Below are 24,834 nucleotides of genomic sequence, written 5' to 3'. Positions count from 1 at the left end.
CTACCATTTTATATATATAGCAATGCCAGTATTCAACCATGAAGGCTCCTCACTGGTGGCCTTATTTAGTTCTAATAATCTCACAAGGCTTACCTCTGAACATCATAGCCAGATTATGCATCTAACTGTCTCTAAAACCAAAATCAAGAAACAAAAGTCTTTGGGTTGCTGTTATAGGAACTACTAAGAAGTTGAGAATTTCCAAGATCTTGAGATCTTCCAGAGACCAACTGTTTCACTGAACAGACCACTTGTGTATAGCAATGAATTGAGACCCTGATACCTATAACACAGGATAGTACTCATTTTACTTATTGACATTACTAAGGCAAATAACTGGCAGTAACTTGATCTCTAATCTCAGGAGCTAAATGTTTTTTAAGATACTTGCAAACAGGGGATAAGGATGTAGTTCAGTAGTAGAACATTTGCCTCCTATGCTAGAGGAGCTGGGAGGTGATCTAGCCCACTATCTTTCTTACTCTCCATCCAGTATCAAATTGTTTTGATCTACTAGGTCTAGAACAGGCTCTTATGTGGTTCTTTTCCAGAGCAAAGAGTTTGTGTCAGACTAGTATATTCCTTGGGATTTTTTGACCAAGAGCAGGAGTCTCCGACTCCCTAATAAATCTTTGTGTTGAGGACTGACGTGTACCCTTCACTGGCCTAGAAATGGCTGTGTATCAGAAGCTGGCCTCCAAAGCAAAGTAAAACCTGCTTTTTTCATTGAGATACCTGTTCTACATATCATAACACAATTATATCATCCTCTCTCAGGGCATGTTGGGTTATCTTTGTAGCCTGAGCACCAGATGCCACTTTTTGTTAAACCAATCTTAAAAGGGTATTGTTTGCCTATTAGGGAAGGTATATATAATTACAATTAGTGTCCATTTTCAGGCCGCTAAGAGATTATTAGAATTAAATTTAATCATGAAGAAAATTTAAGTGAGTGACTTGGTCTTGTTTGTTGGTTATTTGATATTTTTTGTTTGTTGTTGCCGGTGGTTGTTTTGAGAATCTTGTCCAAGTCTCCACATAGCTGTGCTAGGATAACTTACCTTGAAGTGCTGTGCAGCAGTGAGATCCCACAGATAGAGGGCAAAGGTGGGAGGGGTGGCACTTTGGGTATCCTACCTTCTGCCCCAACAAACAAGGGTGGGTCAGAGGAAAAAGCTAACAGAGGCCAGTGACACTCCAACAGTTACATGGGAACATGTTCTCTTGAAGTTAAGGTAAACTCTCATGGTTTACACTTTCATCACTGATAATGCTTGTTAAACGTTGATATTGTTTTCCATGACCATCAACATTATCCATTTAGCTTCAAAAATGCAATTTAACAAGTATACTTCTAGGACTGAATGCCATTGATAATTTCAACTTGTGCAAACAATGACCTAATGAGCCCATTGAACATTTGTTTGTAATAAAAATTGAAATACAAATATCAACTTATAGTGGAGGTTTGATTTCCTTACTGACCATTAAGCAAAATCAGATAACATTGAAAGAAAAATCAGGTCAAATATTGTAAATCCTAGTGCTACCATGATTAAAACAATATTTGGAGATCATGGGTAGTATACATTCTTTGATTATTAACAGAAATGAGTGTTGCTGCAGGGAGATAGATCATTATTAAGTCATCTGACTGATCTAGAGCCAACAGCACCATCTAATGATTTCATTCCTGGATCATCTTTAATATGTAGAATTAGAGATGTCTGAGAAGAGGTGGCTATTATTATAATAGCCGTTTCCTTCTCAATTGCCTGTGTTAAGTAAAATAATGTTGCATTGAAAAGGAGTGTATGTTTCTTAGTAATTCTCCACAATCCCTTGTCTCATGATTCAATAAATCATCTCACACCTGTCAACATGTATAGTCTAAGATTTATTGCACAGTCCATTGTGTAGCAGATAGCTATTTGGCTGCAGAGCAATTTTCTGAAACTAATTTAATCAGTGTTTTTATAGTACAGTGAACTGGGGCTTGATGTCTCAAATATGTACTGATGTCTTCAGAACCATATGACTTAATTGTATCCAATTTTGGATTGCAATTTACAGTTGGCTTCATGTGATTGCAGTTACAGACAGGAAATCTTCAGTTGAATTGCTTTGTGTGTACTTTCAAAAACTCAAACAAACCTCTATTCTAGGGGTTTTCTACCTGTGGGTCATAACCCTTTTGTGGGGGTCAAATGACCCTTTCAGGAGGATTGCCTAAGACCATCAGAAAACACAGAGATTTACATTATTGTTTGTAACAGTAGCAAAATCAAATTTATGAAGTAGCAACAAAATAACTTTATGATTGGGGGTCACTACAACATGAGGAACTGTATTAAAGGGTCACAGCATTAGAACAGTTGAGAACTCTTGCTCTATTTAAATAGTTATCCCTCTCCTAGTCACTGAGATACTGTGCAAGAAGAGAAAAAAAATTGGTTGGTGGAAAGACACAACCAAAGGCCTCAATTGAACAGTGTACACAGTTACTAGCCAATTAAAGAATCTGGTTTCACTGAAGTTGAATGTTCCTTTTGTACTATGCTTCTAATTATGGCTGGCTGGATTGGAGAAACTCTAAACCTGTTGGAGGATTGAGGATTGTACATGCCAGTTCAAAAACATGATTTGATCTATCAAGAATGGTCAAAATTTTGAGTTTTGAAGGAATATAAGCTTACTCAGAAGGTTACTTTGGTGGCTTTGTGGCATACAGTTTGGCTGAGCAAAAATGAAAGGAAAGAAAGCCAGCATTTCATAGACGATGGTTAGAGCCATCTCTAACCATCTTTCTTGGAAAGAAAGAGAAGACTGAGCCAGGAGGGATGGCATATGCCTAAAATCCTAGCACTTAAGAAACTGAGAGAAAATTGTGAGTTTTAAGTTAGCAAGAGCTACATGGAGAGAGATCCTGTCTCAATGAAAGCAACCCAAAAGGTCTTGGTCAGTGTTTGGACACAAGCATGGAGGAAAGGTCACACTAAAATTATCCTGGAATTTATATGTGAAGAATATCTTTTGTAAAGTTAGAAGATGAGAAGACATTTCAAAGAGAAAGAGAATGCAGTTATGAAAGCTAGCATTAAAATAACAAGGCAGCATCAGGGCTAACAATATAAAACTTGGAGTGAGAGATTAGCGTTTAGGCCAGAGTTGAGATCTGAGATCAGCACGTGAATAGGAAGAGTACAGAGTAAGTAGACACTGTGAAAAAATGTGTCAGGAAGGAGAAGTGAATATATTATGTCACCTTTTTATCATAATTGGAAGAGGAATAGCATGTTCTGGCAGAAAGCACACTTGTGAAAAGTCTATGTCTACTCCTAATTTCAGTAATCGTGTACCTGAATTTGGTCATTCACTACAAGTGGCCACTTATTAAAATAAAAACGACACTTCAGAGAAAGACAGTGATTTATGAAAGGCCACAGGTCCTCTAAATGGTTATGGGGTAAGTGACTAGACCTGGTTTGTTGGATGTCTCAGGATCCTCTGGCCTAAGATTATGGTAACAGTGATAATAAATTATATAGAGGACTTGTAACCTTTCATAAATCATTTTCTTTATCCAATATGTTATGAGAGAGAGAGAGAGCAAGGGTGGACAAACCACAGCAGAGAGATCCCTTAGTGACCTCTTAGGTGCTCCACTTTCTCATTTCTTCTAAGAAAGCTGAGAAAAAATCTTAACCCCATTCAAGCGGAAGGCTGTTGAGATATTGTAGATAAGTGGCTCTCATACTTGGATACCCATCAGGATTCCGATGTTGCAGCCAATACTTCTGGAAGAGGGTCCCGCAATCTCTTTCTCACCAACACCCCAGGTGCTGTTGGTTTGCTGCTTTTGGCCCAATCGAAGTCCTTAGAACTCCAGGCTTTCTTTTTGGAGCCTGTAGTGATTTGTAACTGTTATAATTGGCAAGCCTCTTCCAGTTCTCTGTATATTAGACAATTTCTTCAAACTGGCTTGACAGCCAGTGGTACTTTTTAAAAGCAACATTTACTCCCTGATTTTGACTCATTAGCAAAACATTGTGTAGATAAAGCAAAATCTCTTCCAGGGAAGTGAGAGACTGTTCTCTTTTGAAGCACAGTGACCCTTACATTGTCTTTGCTATGTATCCATAAATGAACTCTATTGGGAAAATGGTTGAGTAAATTTTTTTGTAAAGTACTGCAAGTTGAATATTTAACTCTCAAAAATTTCCCCCACTCAGGAAAGTAGACTTTAATAAAACAAGTGGTACCAGGTTATCACTTTAGTTTCCATTGTTGAAACTATTAACCATTTCACATTTTAGGCTACTGCATTTTTTTTATGTTCAGAGTAGTCATCTAACCTGAGTTAGTCTTTAAAAAATAATGAATAGAGTAGTGGACCAATTCTTCTGCTAATAGAGACTGAAATTAGTTACCTAGATCTTCAGCTTCATTCATATATTGAGAATATTGCGAAATTATAAACATCTATAGTCGATTTCTGTTCCATTTCTCATTATTCACTGTTAAATCAACATGCTATTTTAAAAATTATTTTTAGTGTTCATTGATGTTTTGCCTGCATGTATGTCTGTGTGAGTGTGTCAGATCCCTTAGAACTCGAGTTATAAACAGGTGTGAGGCCGGGCGGTGGTGGCGCACGCCTTTAATCTCAGCACTTGGGAGGCAGAGGCAGGCGGATCTCTGTGAGTTCGAGACCAGCCTGGTCTACAGAGCTAGTTCCAGGACAGGCTCCAAAAACCACAGAGAAACCCTGTCTCGAAAAAAAAAAAAACAAAAAAAAAAAAACAAAAAAAAACCCAGGTGTGAGCTGCCATGTGGGTGCTGCAGATTGAACACGGTTTTTTGATAGAGCAGTCAGTGCTTTTACCTGCTGAGCCATCTCTCCAGTCTAAATTTATGATACAAATGTTTATATAAAGTATGACTGGAAGTTGAATATAGGTATTAGTGATACAGAAATAACACAATAAAACCTTTCTTAAATTCCTTAGCAGTGATTATGTATGTTTCCCTGCTAGCCACCCTTTTAGAAAAGTTTCTGAGATTTATGGTAAATTCATATTTCCATATGCAACTATCTGTAATTTCATTTCTATACTTGCTATAGCCATGGAAAAGCACTATTTTAGTTTGAGTAACTATTGAACATAAAGCTAATAAATTGCACTAATCATTAATATTTATAGACTGCACCACTAAATTTCTGTCTTCCTTGTAAGCAGTTGTTTTAAACATTGGCTGCATGTTATGTCATGAGGTGCTTCAGAAACTTTACTCCTTAAGCCTTTCCAAAGGCCAGGTTATTCAGATTGTCAGTTGAGAAGGAGGTATAAACCAACCCTCACGTTCTCTAAGTACACAAGAATTGTGTATGGTTCAAGAAGGAGCCATTCACCTAGTCCATGGCCAAGATCTTGCTTCCTTTTATTATGCTCACATGCTTTCATTTCAACCTAGTGCAAATTATGCTATGTGGATGTGAGGATAAAGGCATTGTGAGGCCTGCTAAAGATGGACTAAAGGGGCTGAGTAAAGGTGAGAACTAAAGAAGAAAGGAAGCAATTTATTGAAATAATTTGAGAATCACACTTTCTGAACCTTAGGCAAGTCTGTCTTGGAAGGTTATTGAGAGCTGCAAAGCAATAGCACACTTTCATATCCTTTGATTTTGTAAGATGTCTCAAAAGAAGAATTCTCTTAAATAACATTGATTTGTAAATTCCCATCAGACCAGACATATGTTGAATACAGTGTGTTTTAATTTATTTTTTTAAGCCAAAAACTGTAACCTTCTTTGGCTTTGACTACCTTTTGCATAACCAATGAGTGTTTGTGGAAATTGTGAATAATATGAACCCTTCCTTGGAATACTACAAATTCAAGAACAAAGCTGATCACATATTGAATTTTAAAAATCATTTTCAGCACCCAGGCAAGGAAAGGCAATTCCTATAAAACCTAAACCTTAGAAAGGTAAACATTACTATATAAACAAAATAAGTCATATTTACCTATGCAATATTATTAAATGAAATATTTTTGGCTATTTCAGCGTGATATATATTCACAGTATTTGAGCCATGACATGACACACTGGATGTGAGGTTCTATCTTAAGGAAAAGATTTTGTCTTCTTACAGTATCTGAATAACAAAAATGCATTTGCATCTGTCTAAGGCTATGCAACTACTTTGAGATTCAGGACTGATTAAAATGTTGATGGTATCAATTAAATGTTGTTTAAGTAAGGATGACTGGAACATGTTTATTAATGAGTATCTGGCAATGTCATCATCTACTTAAGAGGGAAGAAAGGAGATGAGATCAACATTATTCAATCCCCGAATGATGGAAGAAGTAAAGCTTGGAATGACATATACAAACAACAAGTATGACATCCAACAGTATCAGGGGATTTTATTGACATTAATTATACAGTGCTCTAAGCCCCCCTTAAAGGTCTATTTTATGATTAAAGAAAATAAGAAGACTGATGGAAACAGCATCAATGGAGAGAGCAAGTGATTCCAAGTTTTCTGTGCCCTCTTAACTCAGCATACTTAGTCACAAACAGAAAAATCCAACTAAGCTTTGATCACGTTCTTGGTTTAGTAATTTGAATGGATTCGAGAGCAAAATTTCTTTCTCTTTCTTGTTCTAAGTATCTTCCACTTCCCTGAACAAGACCCACAAATAAGACAACAATTTATCCAATCATTGTTTTACCTGTGACTTAGTTAGTATTGTTTGAAGTGAGGTGAAAATCATTTTGTTAGTTAATAAGAAAGAGACCACAAGATTCTTCTCATTTTGAATTTCCTGTATCCAAAGAGTAGAATTTGAGGCATACACCTATATTTCTGAAGTTGGGGTTGAAAATGTTATGTTGAATCTTTTCAATGGTATGGAATAGCGGAGAGAATGCTCTGCATCTGCTTATACCAAAAAGGGAGAACACTTTTCAGCAAATAACAAAACAGTAAATATATTTGTCTCCATACAGAAATCTTTAACTCTGTCACTGTTGCACAAAATTAACGAAAGATAGAACATGAGAGAATTTGGGGGACATATGTTCCATAGGTACAGAAATATGAATTTCTTGTACTTTTCACATGCCCCCAATCCCACTCTTCTTTTAATTTTTAAAAACCTATTTCTAGGGTCTGGAGAGGTGTCTCAGAGGTTAAGAGCACTTTTTGTTCTTACAGAAGACCTGGGTTTGGTTCCCAGCACACTTATGGAGGTTCACAGAAAGCATAGCTCCAGTTCCAGGGGATCTGATGTCCTTTGCTGGCAGTTGTGGAGACTGTATAAGATGATGCACAGACTTACATGCCCACAAAACACCCATACAGATAAAACAGAAATAATTATTTTTAATTGAAAATAGATTCTTTCACACAATTACATCTGACCAGTTTCCTTACTTGTTTTTTTTAATTAAAAATAAAATATTTCAAAATGTGCTGTGTGTGGTGGTACATGTCTGTAATTTCAATATGCAAGAGGTAAAGGCAGAAGTTTGAGTTCAGGCTTTCTCAAAAAATAAAGGGCAAATTATTTGAAATATAAAATCACCTCTTATCTGGCAAGCCACAGAAGAATCAAGCAGTAGGTAGTAGGATCTGACATATGGCAAGATTGCTGGCCTCTGTTTTAAAATATTTTAACTGTATAAATCTGGTGCAAAAGCTTTGCACTTGAACAAATGTAAATAAATTCAAGTGTGCGTGTGTGCGTGCATGCATGTGTGTGCGTGTGAGAGAGAGAAATAAAAAAAATCAGATAAAAAGTATTTCCTGAGCCATATTATTCTTAACTGATAAGTAAGTTTTCACTCCTGATAGGTTATAGCAGCCTTCAGTGCAGTGCTGAATGGAGTACAAGGACAGAAAGAGCAGCGGGAAAGCTGCAAAATCCATACCTCTTAGTCCTATGTTGCATAATCTTTTTTTAAAAAAAAATTATTTATTTATCATGTATACAACATCCTGTGTGTATGCCTGCCATCCAGAAGAGGGCACCAGACCCCATTAGAGATCGTTGTGAGCCACCATGTGGTTGCTGGGAATTGAACTCAGGACCTTTGGAAGAGCAGGCAATGCTCTTAACCTCTGAGACATCTCTCCAGCCCCTATGTTGCATAATCTTATAAAGTGTTTCTTAGGTGTTCTGCCAACAATATAGTCATATTCTTATTAACGTTTCTCTCCAAGTACAAATCTTGCAATTTCAGTCATTATATTTAAGTTAGGGATATTCAGAGATCTTTGTCAGTATAGCTTCAGTCAGTAGTGATTCTCAAAATTGGTAAGTGTAGGGCTGGGGATTTGTCTTGGTGGTAGAGCACTTGCTTGGCATTTACAAGGTCCTGGGTTCTATTTCTGGAACTGGGAGAAAAGGACTAAATGCATTAGTTAAATTCTCACCTCTCACAGAGGTAGAAATGGAGATAGGAATAAGGAGGGAACAAAAAAGGCCACTTACTTCTCTGATAGGTGGAAACACCTCATCATTGAACCTACTAAAATTATAAATAAATGAGTATAGCTATACAATGATATTTATTTACCTCAATTAAAATTTGAAAATATACTTAAAAACATAAATAGTCTTTAAAATTTGTTCTCTATATACTATTGACTACCAGGTTAAAAAAATAAACATTGAACTCCTGATGATGGAATTTATAAATATATAGAACTGATTTTGTGATGTTAATATAGAAATTTCAAATAAAATCTGACAAAAGTAAATAAAGGCTCACATATCAAAATGATTTAAATTGTAGTCCATGGAATACTAGACTTGTATTTGTATGCAGATTGTGTTTTATTAGGTTTTTGAAGTTCCCTGGGCAGCCTGCCTTGCCAGGGAATTTGGAAATGGTAACTATCATAACCAATGAAAAAAAGCATTAAAAATTAAACCAACACAAATCACGTGTATTTACAGTCTTTTGGGAGTCATGCCTGAAGATAGCCTCAGACTCTTGCAATGTAATTAAAACATCTTAAGAGTTCAGTTACATATAAAGAATTTATGCTTTTATGCAGGTGGCAAGTGTGTTTTCATATTAAAGAATGTGATTAACGTTCCTTAGAAGAAAATACATGGGTTGTGGCACTCGATGTGTCTGTATCCTGATGGCGTTAGAGTGGCGGTGTTAGGTGTCGGGGCTATGAACACAGTTCCTGGATGTCGCTCTGAACGTTGTAGAATGAAACAAGCCAGATCTGTGTTTGTCTTGAAAGGTATCCAGACCTAATATTATACTTTAAAGACATTCTGAAGTATTGACTTCAGAATAAGAGCAAACATTCTTTAAAACCTGGGAAAACCCAAAAGGAATTACTGAAATCTCCTATTTCAGGCATCCATTTTAATAGTAGTGTTCAATGACAAGTCATTAATTCCCAGCAATCTGACTCTTAGGTAGGGGTCTCCAAAGACTGAAATTAGGGGCATTTGTCTGCTTACCTTGCTGTTTGATTGGGTAGAAGTACAAAGCTCATCTGTTAAGTTGGATTTACTATTCTCTGTTGATGTCTGCATCAATGCCTCAAAGCTTATATCAAAATTAGTGTCAAAATCAGCTGTCTCAACATAGATTGTAGAATTATCAACTCAAATAAACCTCACTAAGTACGTGCTACAAAATAGGTTAGCTATGGCTTCATGAAAATGCATTGCAAATGTACACATTAAAAATGAAAAAGATAGGAAAAATTAATGTGTAAAAAAGGTATGACACACAGGTTTTACAATTTTATATTTTAAGATTTGGCCTGCATTAACTTTTTGGTTAGTATTAAAAGATTCATTCTAACTGCTTGCATCATTCATTACCTTTAAAAGAACCACGCTGAACTGTTTGTATTTCTCTATGGTGATATGGTAGGCAGCTAGCATTGGAATGCCTGAAGTAGTAGCACACTCACTAAAACTTTATAGTATTAGTAAGCGTGTATGCACTATAATGAAATACACAGAGAAGCTAATATTTTATGGAGAGAAAAACTTTACTGATTTTTCTTTTTATATTTTTTGAAAGACAGTAGCTCCCTATGTAGCCTGGTCTGGCATGAACTTCCAATCTTTCTGCCTCTCTTTGCTTCATAGCTGCTAGTGGATGAAAAGTTTGTTTAGTTTGTATTCTCAGGATTCATTCATGGTACCTGCATAGACTGAGCTCTGCTAAAGGCTTCATAGCCATGGTAGATGGCAATGGTGGAAGTGTATGTTGAAGTAAGGAATCACATCTTGAACTGGGAGACAGAGTGATTTGGGCAAGCCCAGGTTCAGCCTTTTATAGCAGGTCTCTTAGAGAGTCATGAATGAGTCTTTTGAAAACCACCTTCCAAGGTGTGTTACACACTGGTCTCTCACAAGGCCCTAACCATAAAGATGCTTTCTACAACATTCCAGTAGTACCACCCTAGAGGCCATATCTTTAATTACGAGTGGATTCTTGAAGACTGGTCAAATCATACCCAAACCATGACAGTTTACTTTCTCAACAATGACTTTTCTCTCTCAGAATTAATAGTAATGTATAAAACTCACCTGAGGATGACATTATGCATTAAACCTAGAAACAATTTATTTTGGTTTAAAATAGAATTTGAAATAAATGTAGCAATAATTTACTGCATTAGATTTCAGAAAGGATGTCTAACGAATATTCAGTTTTTCATGCTAAATGTTCCCATGTGATTATTTGAAGATGTATGGTGGGGAACAAATAAGCAGAAACAAGTATAATATAGGTACTTGATGCATACTATGGTTTTGGTTTCCTCTTTTTTCAGTGCTGATTATTTCCTGATATGTACAAGCATATCACATGGAAGGGCATGTGCCTATGGCCAGGCTGAGAATAAAGTTGGGATCCACAGAACACTGTCGATGGCAGAAACAGTGAGAGAGTTGGGGAAGTAGGAGAAATAGACACTTGCTTAAGACTCAACAAAAACTTGCCCATTTAGATTAGAAAGTAAAAAAGGCTTCATAAATAATAGGACACCATTCACTGAGATTTAGCACACATGCACACCACATACACAAACAATAGAGTGTGTATGTGTGTAGTGTGTGTAGCGTGTGAGTGTGTGTACTGTGTGAGTGTGCATGTAGCTAAGATAAGAATAGTGACATCAATACAATATCATGAGACTATTAAGAAATTGGACTTGGTATTTCTGGAAGATGTAACCTGGGATAAGATGTAGTCATATAGCTACATATTAGTATATTAAAAATCTATAGAAAAATAGTTCTTGAAATGAAGGGAAATACTTTTTTATTTTGATGGTAGATTATAAATTACTCTTTTATAGTTCTCATAAAAGTTCAAAGTTGAACCCAAGTTCTTTATTCCATGTAATCAACAATTCTAGAACACTATTTGTGCCCGGCTTTCTTTCTTTCTTTTTTTTTTTTTTTTTGTTTTGTTTTCTAGTTCTAATTCTGCTAAGGATTTTTTTCTTGATTTATTTATTTATTAAAGATTTCTGTCTCTTCCCCGCCACCGCCTCCCATTTCCCTCCCCCTCCCCCAACCAAGTCCCCCCCCCCCCCCCCCCCCCCCCCCCGTCAGACCGAAAAGCAATCAGGGTTCCCTGTCCAGTGGGAAGTCCAAGGAACCCCCACCTCCATCCAGCTGGCCTGGGTCTGGAAAAGCCTGGGATAAAACCGGACTCTCTGAACATAGCGGACAATGAGGACTACTGAGAACTCAAGAACAATGGCAATGGGTTTTTGATCCTACTGCACGCACTGGCTTTGTGGGAGCCCGGCTTTCTTTTGTGGGGTTGCATACGTTTCCTTCTGCTTGTCCCTTAGCATGTCATGAGGACAGCGAGTCACAGAGAGATAAAAGACTTCTTGGGGGTCTTAGAGCTCGTGTCTGAATCCACCCACCAGGCTTTGTGAGATTAATGACTAGATTTCTAGGAGACATATGTCTACAGGTCTCACTGGTGTTGAATTTTCCCAAGATTGTTGTGAGTTCTGTCAGGCTAAGCTAACCAGCTGTAAACAGAAAGTACCCATTTCTATTTTGTCTACAAAGAATTTTTTCCTGAGGCTGCAGTCTCACACAAAAGATTGGAGACAGAGATTAGTGTTTGACATAAGGTGTGTGTGTGTGTGTGTGTGTGTGTGTGTGTGTGTGTATGTGTGTGTGTATACATACTAGTATCCCAGAAAATGGTGACAGTTTAGTTTTTATATTGTAGTATCTGTACCAAGCTTTGGCAACAATAATTACAGACAAATTTCATTTACTACCTGTTTTGTAAATAAAGTTTTATTAGAGTACAATAGTGTGGTGTTCACTCATTTTCATAATCTCTGTCTGTAGCTGCTTTTGTGATGAACCAGCAACAGAACTGAATCATTGTTACAGACTAAGTAAGACCAAAACAGTCTCAGTTCTACGTGGCTCCTCACTAAAAAGTTGTTTTTTGTTTTTTTTTTCGTGAGTGAAGTAAGTATTATTCATTACTAGCTTTGTGTTGCTGTGGTGCACTTGAAATTTGACTGATAAGTATGAGTTAATGTAAAAGAAGGAGTGGCAGGCAATGTTCCCACCTGGATCCCACACGGCTAGCTTAGCTTTGAAAATAATAACACACAAATTGTATTCTTTTAAACACTGCCTGGCCCATAAGCTCTACTCGCTTAGTGGCTAACTCTCATGTCTTGGTTAACCCATTTCTATTATTAATGAGCATAGCACCACAAAGTCATGGCTTACCAGGAAGGATTCTAGCCTGCTTCCATCTCTGAGAGGAGAGCTATGGCGACTGCAGCTCGACTTCTTTCTCCCAGCATTCTGTTCTGTCTACTCCGCCTACCAAATTTTCTGTCCTATTAAAGGGCCAAGGCAGTTTCTTTATTAACCAATAGACAGATGACCCTCCTCCATCAAGTTAAGATTCCAAAGACAGGAAGAAGAAAGAAAAAAAGAGCATAAAATACCTTGCTAATGCTAACATACAAGTTGCATTTTGAAACAGTAGTGCCATTAAGCTTAGGGTTTTTTTTTCCCTTTTAAAACAGCAACTACTGGATGGGCGGTGGTGGCACAAGCCTTTAATCCTAGCACTCCGGAGGCAGAGGCAGGCGTATCTCTGTGAGTTTGAGGCCAGCCGGGTCCACAGAGATGGTTCCAAGACAATTAAGACTGTTACACATGGAAAGCCTGTCTCAAACAAACAAACAAACAAACAATAACAAAAAAACACCAGCAACTACTAGAAAATTCCAAATGTGTCTCAAATGTGTTTTTCCCATTTAGATGTCTGCTAACAGTGCCAATAGAGAACCTGGAATCTGGAGGCTAGGAGACCTCTAGAAACAGAAAGCTAGACTATTAGTTGAGGGAGGAGAGACAATTTGCAAATACCTTTCTAAAGTAATGAACTGTCAGCTCAGTCGCCCTCTCATTTCTCATCAAAACTCAGAATGCTTTAGGATGCCCATGGAAGCAGTTTGAGGTGACTTCTCCCAGACGCAGACTCTGCGAGTTTGAACTAGGAGATGATCCAAGAAGCACTGGGAAGGGAGAAGAAAGAGGGAATGTTAGTGAGCATGCTATTGCTACAGATCCACACATTCCTACTCAACGAAGCCCAGGGGTGGGGGATTTATAGTTTACGACTGAGTGGTCCCATTCAGAAAATGAAGTTCCCTTTGGTAGAGACCTGATTCCAACAGCACCAGTTGGCTTTCCCCAGAACTGTAGTCTGCCTTTCCTGGGTTTATATACAGTCCTGAGACAGAGGATCACAGGTGCATGTATGAATAAAAAAGCCATCCACCAGCTGTGAGAACAGGCTGAATGTTTTTTTCCTTTCAATCAACAATTCTGTAGCTTCCTGGTACATATGTTTATTTTCTCCTATGACCTTACTGATAGTATAGATATAGGTGACCATTATACTCATGCTATTTATAGGAAACTAAGCCAAAGATATATCCACTGATAGGCCAGTTTGGAATGAAAACCCACATCTCTTCATGGTCATAAATGGTCACCTATACATTTTGGTTTCTTTATAGCTTGACTTGACCAGAACATGAAGAAATCTTGGTGGATTTAGGGTAACAGCAGAAAGCTAAAACTATATTTGAGTGTTCTTTAGATTCTTTTACAAATACATAAGAAAATGTGAATCACACGGGGAAGTTTCATTTTGTTTTGTTTTGAGACAGGGTTTTAGATTACTTAAGATGACCTTGAACATACTGATCCTCTCTCCTTCACCTCCGAAGTACTCTAGTTCCAAGAGTCTAACACTGAAAAGTGTTATCTTTTTTTACTCACCCAGAGAAAATTCAAAATTAGGAAGTTAAAGAGCTACAGGCCACCATACAGAGTGTGAGTGACAGAGTTAAATTCCAGAAAACCTCCAGTGAAGTCCCTGTAGTGGAAGCTTAGGAATGCATGGCTTAGCGAAGATGGGATTTTGTTACTGTCCCATTGCCCACGTTCTCTTCAAAAGTGTTGTCAGCCCCTTTGGTACTACTTGGAAACAAATCTCTCCCAGTTTAATTTCCCTTTATTGTATTTCTAACTACCTCACTAATTCTTTGCGGACCTCAATAACACTTATACTATTTAAATTTTAATAACCCCAAGGGATCTGGGTAGGTCAAAGTGCTTAAACCGCAGGCTTTAGTCTTTGTATCAGTTGATTAAAAACAGATTCTATGCATGTGGTATGCTTAATAATGGGAGGGGGAAGCAAGCAGATGTTTGTAAAATATGAATGTGTTGGATTGCATTTATTTGGCTCTCTTTATGACCAGATTTAGAAAAGTCATACCTATGACAATTGAACTCTAAACAGTTTAGATGATGTATTTTCTGAGAAATTTCTTGCTATCAGTGGTCAGCCATGAAGAAAAGTAAAAGGATTCTATAAAGTTAACATGAAAAGAAGCTAACAAATTCACCTTACGATAGTCATGCCTAAATCAAGGACACTGAGCAATGGAATTCAGTCTCAATCTCCAATTTTGCAGTTCATTTTCTCCAAACAGTAGAATCTCTCTCTCTCTCTCTCTCTCTCTCTCTCTCTCTCTCTCTGTGTGTGTGTGTGTGTGTGTGTGTACTAGCGTTCTCATGTGCATGTGTGGAAGGGAAGATTGGTTTGAAAACGGTCAGGTTTCATCTACAGAGCTGTTGTACCCATTCTCTAAAGTGCCTTCATAAATATATATATATATATATATATATATATATATATATATATATATACACAAGCTTAACAAACTTATTGCTTATGATGTAAACATGAGCAAGAACAGATTATGGTCAAGGACAAGAAGACAAGAAACGGGGTAAAAGCAATGGTGGAGACTGAAGCTGGACTGCTCCCAAGAAGTAAGAATGAAGTAGAACAGTGGGGATATAGGGAACACTTATGTGACTATATATGTCTTGTGGCAAAAGGCTCCAACAGCTGAAAGAAAAGATTCCTCATGCACACACTTGGCACACAGAACACCTCACACCTTCTCTGGAATTGAAGCCAGACATGGAAGTGACGTGGAAGGAAACAAGGCACTGAGCCAAAGCAGGATTTGTACCTCACTTGCACATGGGTGTCCTCTGGGAGAGTTCTAACATCAGTGTGTGCACCTCCCTTAGCTAGGCTACATGAATACCCAAATCATAGCATGGGGAAGAAAGTTCACAGCAGATGAACTGTCAGACAAAAATTACAAGACACAAGCTAAACTCAGATCCTTGGGAAACACTAAACAAACGCCAGGAAATGTGGATCTCCTCTTTCTCAAAAGATTTTAACAATAATAATTTTTAGCTCTTTTAGAATTATGAGGGTAGTTGCATTTTTGGAACAGGAACAGAAAGCATTTTAAAAAGAAAAGAGATACGTGATAAAGAACCCACTGAAAACAAAAATGCGCTCATTATAAAAATGACTATGCAATCTTGGTATGGTGGTTCGCACCTGCAGTCCAAGCACTTGGAATGTTAAGTCAAAGGGGAAGAGAATTTGAAATGAACCTAGGCTACAAAGCAAGACTATTAAAATAAACAAACATCACCAAACCTAAGCTATAAGATAAAATTCATGTTAATAAATTGAATTCTTTAAAATACAGAGATATGTTTCTTTTTTACATTTTTTATTGATTTTTATTTGAGCTCTACATTTTTCTCTGCTCCCCTCCCTGCCTCTCCCCTCCCCTTCAACTCTACCCCAAAGTCTGCATGCTCCCAATTTACTCAGGAGATCTTGTCTTTTTCTACTTTCTACTTCCCATGTAGATTAGATCTATGTATGCTTGTCTTTTTCTACTTTCTACTTCCCATGTAGATTAGATCTATGTATGCTTGTCTTTTTCTACTTTCTACTTCCCATGTAGATTAGATCTATGTATGTCTTTCTTAGGGTTCTCATTGTTGTCTAAGTTCTCTGGGATTGTGATTTGTGATCTGGTTTTCTTTGCTTTATGTTTAAAAACCACTTATGAGTGAGTGCATGTGATAATTGTCTTTCTGTATCTGGGTTACCTCACTCAAAATGATGTTCTCTAGCTCCATCCATTTTCCTGCAAAATTCAAGATGTTATCTTTTTTTCTGCTGTGTAATATTCAATTGTGTAAATGTACCACATTTTCCTTATCCATTCTTCGGTTGAGGGGCGTTTAGGTTGTTTCTAGGTTCTGACTATGACAAACAATGCTGCTATGAACATAGCTGAGCACATGTCTTTGTGGCACGATTGAGCATCCTTTAGATATATACCCAAAAGTGGTATTACTGGGTCTTGAGGAAGGTTGTTTCCTAATTTTCTGAGAAATCACCACACTGACATCCAAAGGGATTGTACCAGATTACATTCCCCCCAGCAATGCAGAAGTGTTCCCTTTACCCCACAACCTCTCCAGCATACGTTATCATCAGTGTTTTTGATCTTGGCCATTCTTACAGGTGTAAGGTGGAATCTCAGAGTTGTTTTGATTTTCATTTCTCTGATGACTAAGTATGTTGAACATTTTCTTAAGTGTTTTTCAGCCATTTTAGATTTCTCTGTTGAGAGTTCTCTGTTTAGATTTGTACTCCATTTTTTTATTGGATTATGTGTTCTTTCGATGACCAATTTCTTGAGTTCTTTGTACACTTTGAAGATCAGACCTCTGTCTGATGTGGGGTTAGTGAAGCTCTTTTCCCATTCTGTAGGCCTTCATTTTGTCTTGTTGACCATGTCCTTTGCTTTACAGAAACTTTTAAGTTTCAGGAGGTCCCATTTATTAATTGTTTCTCTAAGTCTGTGATGCTGGGGTTATATTTAGGAAGTGGTCTCCTGGCCAATGCGTTCAAGTGTAGTTCCCACTTTCTCTTTTATAAGGTTCAGTGTGACTGGCTTTATGTTGAGGTCTTTGAAACATTTGGACTAGAGTTTTGTGCAGGGTGATAGATATGGGTCTATTTTCATTCTTCTACATGATGATATACAGTTATGCCAGCACCATTTGTTAAATATGCTTTCTTTTTTCCACTTGTTATTGTTTACTTCTTTGCCAAAAATCAGGTGTTTGACGGTGTGTAGATTATTATCCGGGTCTTCGATTCAGTTCCATTGGTCCTCCTGTCTGTTCTTATGCCACTACCAGGCTGTTTTCAGTACTGTAGCTCTGTAGTAGAGTTTGAAGTCAGGGATTGTGATGCCTCCAGAAGTTCTTTTATTATACAGAATTGTTTTCAGTATCCTGGGTTTTTTTGCTTTTCCATATGAAACTGAGTACCGTTCTTTCGAGATCTATGAAGAATATTGCTGGGATTTTGATTGGCATTTTGCATTGAATCTGTAGATTGCTTTTGGTAAGATTGGCTATATTAATTCAACCTATCCAAGAGCATGGGAGATCTTTCCACTTTCTGGTGTCTTCTTCAATTGAGAGCTGAAATCAAAAAAAAAAATAGAAACAAAAAAAAACAATATAAAAAATCAATGAAACAAAAAGTTGGTTTTTCGAGAAAATCAACAAAATAGACAAACCTTTATGCAAACTAACAAAAAGGCAGAGAGAGAATATCCAAATTAACAAAATTAGAAATGAAAAGGGGGACAAAACAACAGACACAGAGGAAATACAAAAGATCATCAGGTCATATTTCGAAAATCCGTACTCCACAAAATTGGAAAACTTATAGGAAATGGACAACTTTCTGGATAAATATCACTTACCAAAATTAAATCAAGACCAGCTAAGCAAATTAAACAGACCTATAACTGCTGAAGAAATAGAAACAGTCATCAAAAGTTTCCCAAGCAAAAAAAGTCCAGAACTGGTTGGCTTCAGTTCAGAATTTTACAAGATTTTCAATGAAGAACTAATACCAGTACTCCTCAAATTATTCCACACAATAGAAACAGAAGGAACATTGCCAAACTCTTTTTATGAGGCTACAATTATCCTGATTCCCAAACCACAGAAAGATATTACTAAGAAAGAGAATTACAGACCAATCTCACTCATGAACATTGATGCAAAAATACTAGATAAAATACTGGCAAATCGAATCCAAGAACACATCAGAACTGTCATCTACCATGATCAAGTTGGCTTCATCCCAGAGATGCAGGGATGGTTTAACATACGAAAATCTGTCAATGTAATCCACCATATAAACAAACTGAAAAATAAAAACCACATGATCATCTCATTAGATGCCGAAAAAGACTTTCGACAAAATACAACATCCCTTCATGATGAAGGTCTTGGAGAGAGCAGGGATACAAGGAACATACCTAAACATAATAATGGCAATATACAGCAAGCCAACAACCAATATCAAACTAAATGGAGAGAAACTCCCAGAGATCCCACTGAAATCAGGAACAAGAGTAGGTTGTCTACTCTCTCCATATCTATTCAATATAGTTCTTGAGGTCCTAGCCAGATCAATAAGACAACAAATGAAGATCAAGGGGATACAAATTGGAAAAGAACGAATCAAACTCTCACTATTTGCTGATGATATGATATTTTACATAAGCGACCCCAAAAATTCTACCAAGAACTTTCTACAACTCATAAACATTTTCAGTAATGGAGTGAGATTATCTGTTTCTTGTTGCTTATATTAGACATAAGATGAGGCCGGGCGGTGGTGGCGCACGCCTTTAATCCCAGCACTTCGGAGGCAGAGGCAGGTGGATCTCTGTGAGTTCGAGACCAGCCTGGCCTACAAGAGCTAGTTCCAGGACAGGCTCCAAAACCACAGAGAAACCCTGTCTCGAAAAACCAAAAAAAAAAAAAAAAGATGAGAAAAGCTCTCTTCCTTACTATGCCTATCTGAGTGAAAATATGAGGAAATGAAAGCAGGCTAATTTTTTTAATAAATTGCGGAATGAATTTATGTTTTGATTATTGTTTGTTTTTCTTTTGTTTTGATAGAATCCAGGTGCTTGCTAGGCAAGTGCTCTATCATTGAGCCATACCCAGAAACCCCATGTCCTCTTTGCTAAATGGCATTACAAATCTGAAGTCTTTGAGATACAACTTTTGAAAATCTATTTTAAATTTATAAATACTTGAAATTGAGTTAATAGCACTAGGATTCTGAAAAATATCTATTCATCCTTTTCTGAGAATGAACAGTTTTATACCTACTAAAGTAGAAAAGTACACAGAATAACATTTCTCTCTTCCTTTTTTAAACAGCAAAACTTGGAGAGCAATCTCACCAATCTCATTAAGAGGAACACAGAACTGGAGACCCTTTTGGCTAAACTCATCCAAACCTGTCAACATGTTGAAGTGAGTATCCACCCTCTACCCCCATATTTCAGGTGACAAGTGCCAGCTTAAACTTCTTCTGTCTACTCAATTCTATTTATCTATCTATCTATCTATCTATCTTTCTATTATGTATACAATATTCTGTCTGTGTGTATGCCTGCAGGCCAGAAGAGGACACCAGAGCTCATTACAGATGGTTGTGAGCCACCATGTGGTTGCTGGGAATTGAACCCAGGACCTTTGGAAGAGCAGGCAATGCTCTTAACCACCGAGCCATCTCTCCAGCCCTTTGTCCACTCAATTCTATACTTTAAAGGAGAAATATTTCTTGGGACTGGAGAGATGGCTCAATCTTTTTCTTGGGTTTTCAAGACAGTGCTTCTCGGTGTAACAGTACTGACTGTCCTGCAACTTGCTTTGTAGACCAGGCAGGCCTCAAACTCACAGAGATCCACCTGCCTCTGCCCCCTGAGTGCTAGGATTAAAGGTATGCACCACCACCCAGCTCCATAGGGTGTCTTATAGTCTCATAACTCCAGCTCCAGGGATCTGACCCCCTCTTTTGTTATCCACAGGCCCCCTCATACATGCACACCCGCATACTGATAGACACAAAAAACCCACTCAGAATAGTACTAAAATGAATGTTTTAAAAAGAAAAATCTTTCTTAATATTTAATATTTTACATATGCCAAATATATACAGAAAATGAAATTGGCAAAAGGTAGAAGTTTGGAGACTTTTTACACATCCAGGGCTGCTGAATGCCCCTCATTTTATAGCTCCTTCTTGATTGAGTATTACATGCCATTTCTATTATTGTAGATTTTGATTACCCTTACAAAGAACACCCCTCGAAAGTACAATTTAGAAGGTGTTTTGTAAGTTTACTAGGGCTGCTATAACAAAGCACCATATTCTTAATTATCATAAAACAATATAAGTTTATTGTCTCATATTTCCAGATGGTAGACGTCTGAATTGCAGATGTCAGCAGTACTGTTCTCCTATTTAAAGGCTCTAGGGAAGGTCCTTCTTGCTCCTTCCCATCTTCTGCTGGTTCCAGCTGCAGCACTCCCCTCTATTCCTCAATTGTCACATGCTATTCTCTCTATGCATCTCAGAGACTGTGCTCAAATTTCCTTTCGTAATTGAGCCACTGTGTTAGGACCCATCTTACTCTTTCATGGCATTGGCACACACAGTATTTGCAAACAAGGTCTCATTCCACATTTAATTTTACATAGTTTCTCCCACTACAGGTCTCCACTACATTCTACATAGCTTTCATATAAGTGTTGTGAAAACCCACTATTGCAACACTAACAGAACCTGTAGTGATTCTACAATGCATAAGGAGAAATTGAAAGTCTATCTTTGCCCATGCCCTAACTCATACGCCCAAATGAAAGTTTTCAAGCTATCTGCTCTTTAACCTAACAAGGCTCTCTGGTCAACTGCCACCTGATATCTGCATGCCCATGTTCTTCTTACCTGTCTTCCGGTCACAAGTTGAGAGTTATTCTAATAATGAATATTTATCTTGATTTCTATACCAGAGTTGTATCTCTTTGCTCTAAGTAACAATATTTTCAATAGTTCATCTTCCCCTAATATCCATGTTTAGAGAGACAATGTATTTATTTTTTCTCAAACTCATGAAAGTATATTTATATATTTATAAATACATATTCATATCTATATATGTATATAACAATAATAATCAAGGAAAACAGAGGCTATTAACTTGATAGCTAGGGGGCATGAAAGAATTGGAGGGAGAGAACCTGGAAGGGGCAAGAGAAAGGAGAGGGGGAGGCAAAAATGTAATTCTCTTTCAATTAAAATATATTTGTAAGAAACATGAAAGAATCTAGCATTTTGACTATGTATTAGTCATCATTTCCACTACAGAATCAGAAATACTAATCATCAAAAATATAGAAGCATTAAAAAAGAGAAAAACCGATCAAAGAAAATTACTCTTACTAGAATATAGTTAGTAGAATTATGAGAGGAATTTTTAAACTTGAATGTGTAAAAATTTACCATTTTAACAACTTTCCCACTATTCAGCAACATTCAATAAATTTTTAATATTGTACACCTACTCACCACCACATTCAGAAAATTCCCATCATCCTAAATACATTTGTCTTTTAAAACATTGTGCCAAGTGAAATAAGTCAAACATAAAAAGTCTGTATGATTTTAATACTTGAAGTACTTGGAACAGAAAATTGAAAAGTTACCATAGAACCTAGCAGAGATTGGGATGGGGAGAAATAGACAAAAGTTTACTGCTCTCAAAATAATGATGTTTTGTAGTCATATTTATCTTCTAAATAGGTAATTATAATGCATGACCTTATGTGCCCAGAATTGTGAAAGCAGATTCACAATATAGTAGAAAGAATAATAAAGATCATAGCATATTGGATGTCTGCAGATTCAGATAAAAGCACAACTGAAGAACAGCACAGCAGACAATCAGGTACTGATTTCATAGAATGTACTATTTTTTTTAAATTCAAAGAGCCATGTTTCTCAACAGACCAGCAACAATCCAACTATAACTTTAAATCAATTATGGAATACAGGTAATCTCTTAGCTTTTGTTTTTATTCCCACTGACACATAAAATGTAACTTAGACATTTGCTGTATCCTAGATTGGTGACTGTGTTTTAGGGAGGTGCACTCTTTTTAAAATAATATAATATCATCATAAAACAAAAACTAACACATTGGAGTTGGACAAGACAAACAAACAGAAAAAAAGAAGCCCAAGAGATAACACAGGAATCAAAGACCCACTCATTCATACACTCAGGAATCCCATAAGAAACACTAAACTGGAATCTATAACACACACACACACACACACACACACACACACACACACACACATACACACACACACACGACTTGGTGCAGACCTGTGCAGGCCCTGTGCAGGCTGCCTCAGTCTCTGAGTTCATAAGAGCTTTGATCCTTTTGATTTAGCGAGCTTTGTTTCTTTGTGTCCTTCATGCCTTCCAGCTCTCCTACACTCTTTCTGCCTCCTCTTCTGTGGGAGGTTCTCTGAGCTTTGAGGATAGGGACTTGACACAGCCATTACATTGAGGGCCAAGTGTTCTAAGGTCGCACACTCAGTACATATTATCTGGCTGTGGATTTCTGTATTTGTTCCCATCTGAGGTGGAACAAAGGTGGAAGCTTCTTTGATAATGGCCAAACAAGGCACTGATCTATGAGTGTAGCAGAATGTCATTAAGAGTAATTTTTTGCTACATTTTTTATAATACTAAAATTTGATTTTACTGTAGGTCCCTATCTAGTCTCTGGTTCTTGGTCACACAAGCAATATTGTGTATGGGCTCTATCTCATGGAGCGGGTCTTAAATCAAGTCAGTTATTGGTTGATTATTCTTACCATCTTTGTGCTCCCATTGTCCTAGCATATTTTACAGTCAGGACACCATTGTAGAACAAAGGGGTTGTGACTGGGCTGGTGCTTACGTTTTTCTTTTGGGAGCATGTAGAGTACTTTCCTGTACCAAAGACACTAGAATATAGGAGTGAAGGTTCTATGTAGGCACTAGCTTGCCTTCTCCATGTTCATTGACTTGTGTCAATGAATTCTTTTCAGCATTAATTTGTGAAAGAAACCTTACAGTCTTGGCCTGGATTGTTTGGGGATTCCCATGGGATTTCATTGGTGAAAAACTTAATTAGATGTAACCCAATCATGGTACTGGAAGCTTCACTTGGTGACAAGAGATAGCCATTTAAGACTCTGTCTTCCCCATTATTTGGCAATTTGATGTAAATTGCATATATATAAATATATATATTTTCTAGGAAGCTTCTACTGTATTAATTAGGTTTCCATACTGCCTCACAAATGTCCCTTGAGTTTAGCTGCTTCACTCAGTATTCCCTCCCTCAGAACTTAAGGAAGAAAGAATTGGAGACTGAAGAAATGACATAGGTATTAAAGTCTTTATTCAACTTACAACCATGAGGACCTGAGTTCGATCCCTAGAACCTAAGTTAATAAAACAAATTGTCAGTCAGGGTGGTGCCAAGGATGTGGAGGCAGGTAGATCCTTGGGGTTCACCGAGTTGCGAGACTAGTCAGTGAGAGACCCTATTCCCCCTAAAAAAGTGTATGGTGAGATGGTGTCTGCGGAATGACAACAAGGTTATCCTTTGCTCCCACGTGCACACATGTGAACCAGTACACGTGGATGAACACAGAGAGAGAGGAGGAGGCAGACATGGAAGTAGGGAGGAAGGGAGGAAGGGAGGAAGCAAGGGAAAGAGAGAGGAATACAGAGAAAAGATAGAGACAGAGACAGACGCAGAGAGAGAGAGGCAGAAAAACAGAGACAGAGAGAAAGAGATACAATTTGCCTGAAAACTTATAGTTTACAGTGGAGTCAGGACCTGAGCTTATCCTATAGGTTTCAGAAGGACTGTCTTAAAAGTATTCAAGGAATTGGGAATGTGATCTAATTCTCTGCCATTCAATGGTGTTTGTGATGGTATATTCTTCAGTACAATAAAGCTAAGTTTTCGGATACTCCCAGCCTAAAAGCATCTCTGCTATGCGTGCAAACACTGGAGATTTGGTGCAATGCTTTATGATTGGAAGTTTAAAATTGCTTACTGGGAAGCAACAGCATTGACAAATTTTCCAAGCTCCTAATTTGCTATATGTTTCTGTAATGTGTTCAGGGGTAGGAATGGGATGTTTTCCCTCCCTGAACCCTCCGTTCTAATGCTCATCATTTTGGTGCTGGAAAGCATGGTATAAAGGAATGTTACAGAACAAAGCAACATGGATGTTGAAAGGATTAGCTCCAGGGTTCATGACACAGATCCCTTCCTTTAATCAATAAATTATTTTCTTGTCTGTTTTTTATGCCATTAGTTGCAGCTTAGAGTGTCAAGGAAACAGCATCAACAATAGCAGGTTGCAGGACCTTGACCTTTCTAGCACACTGAAATTGCATTTGT

At 37.5% G+C, this 24,834-nt stretch overlaps 1 protein-coding gene across 1 annotated transcript in view; it reads left to right on the top strand.

Annotated features, from left to right (window-relative positions):
- LOC121443080 (E3 ubiquitin-protein ligase Midline-1-like) overlaps positions 1-24,834 on the top strand; it is a 318,467-nt gene that overhangs the window by 223,088 nt on the left and 70,545 nt on the right. The window contains exon 3 of the mRNA XM_041644764.1: positions 19,732-19,827. Coding sequence (XP_041500698.1) covers positions 19,732-19,827 — 96 coding nt within the window. The remainder of the gene's footprint in view (positions 1-19,731; positions 19,828-24,834) is intronic.

This window comes from Microtus oregoni, unplaced genomic scaffold (genome assembly GCF_018167655.1).
Source record: "Microtus oregoni isolate MIOR12 unplaced genomic scaffold, Mior012 000099F_ref0000060, whole genome shotgun sequence".
In the NCBI taxonomy this organism is placed as follows: Eukaryota; Metazoa; Chordata; class Mammalia; order Rodentia; family Cricetidae; genus Microtus; species Microtus oregoni.
Note: the sequence above shows the minus strand (reverse complement) of the source record. Positions and strands in the feature narration are given on the sequence as shown.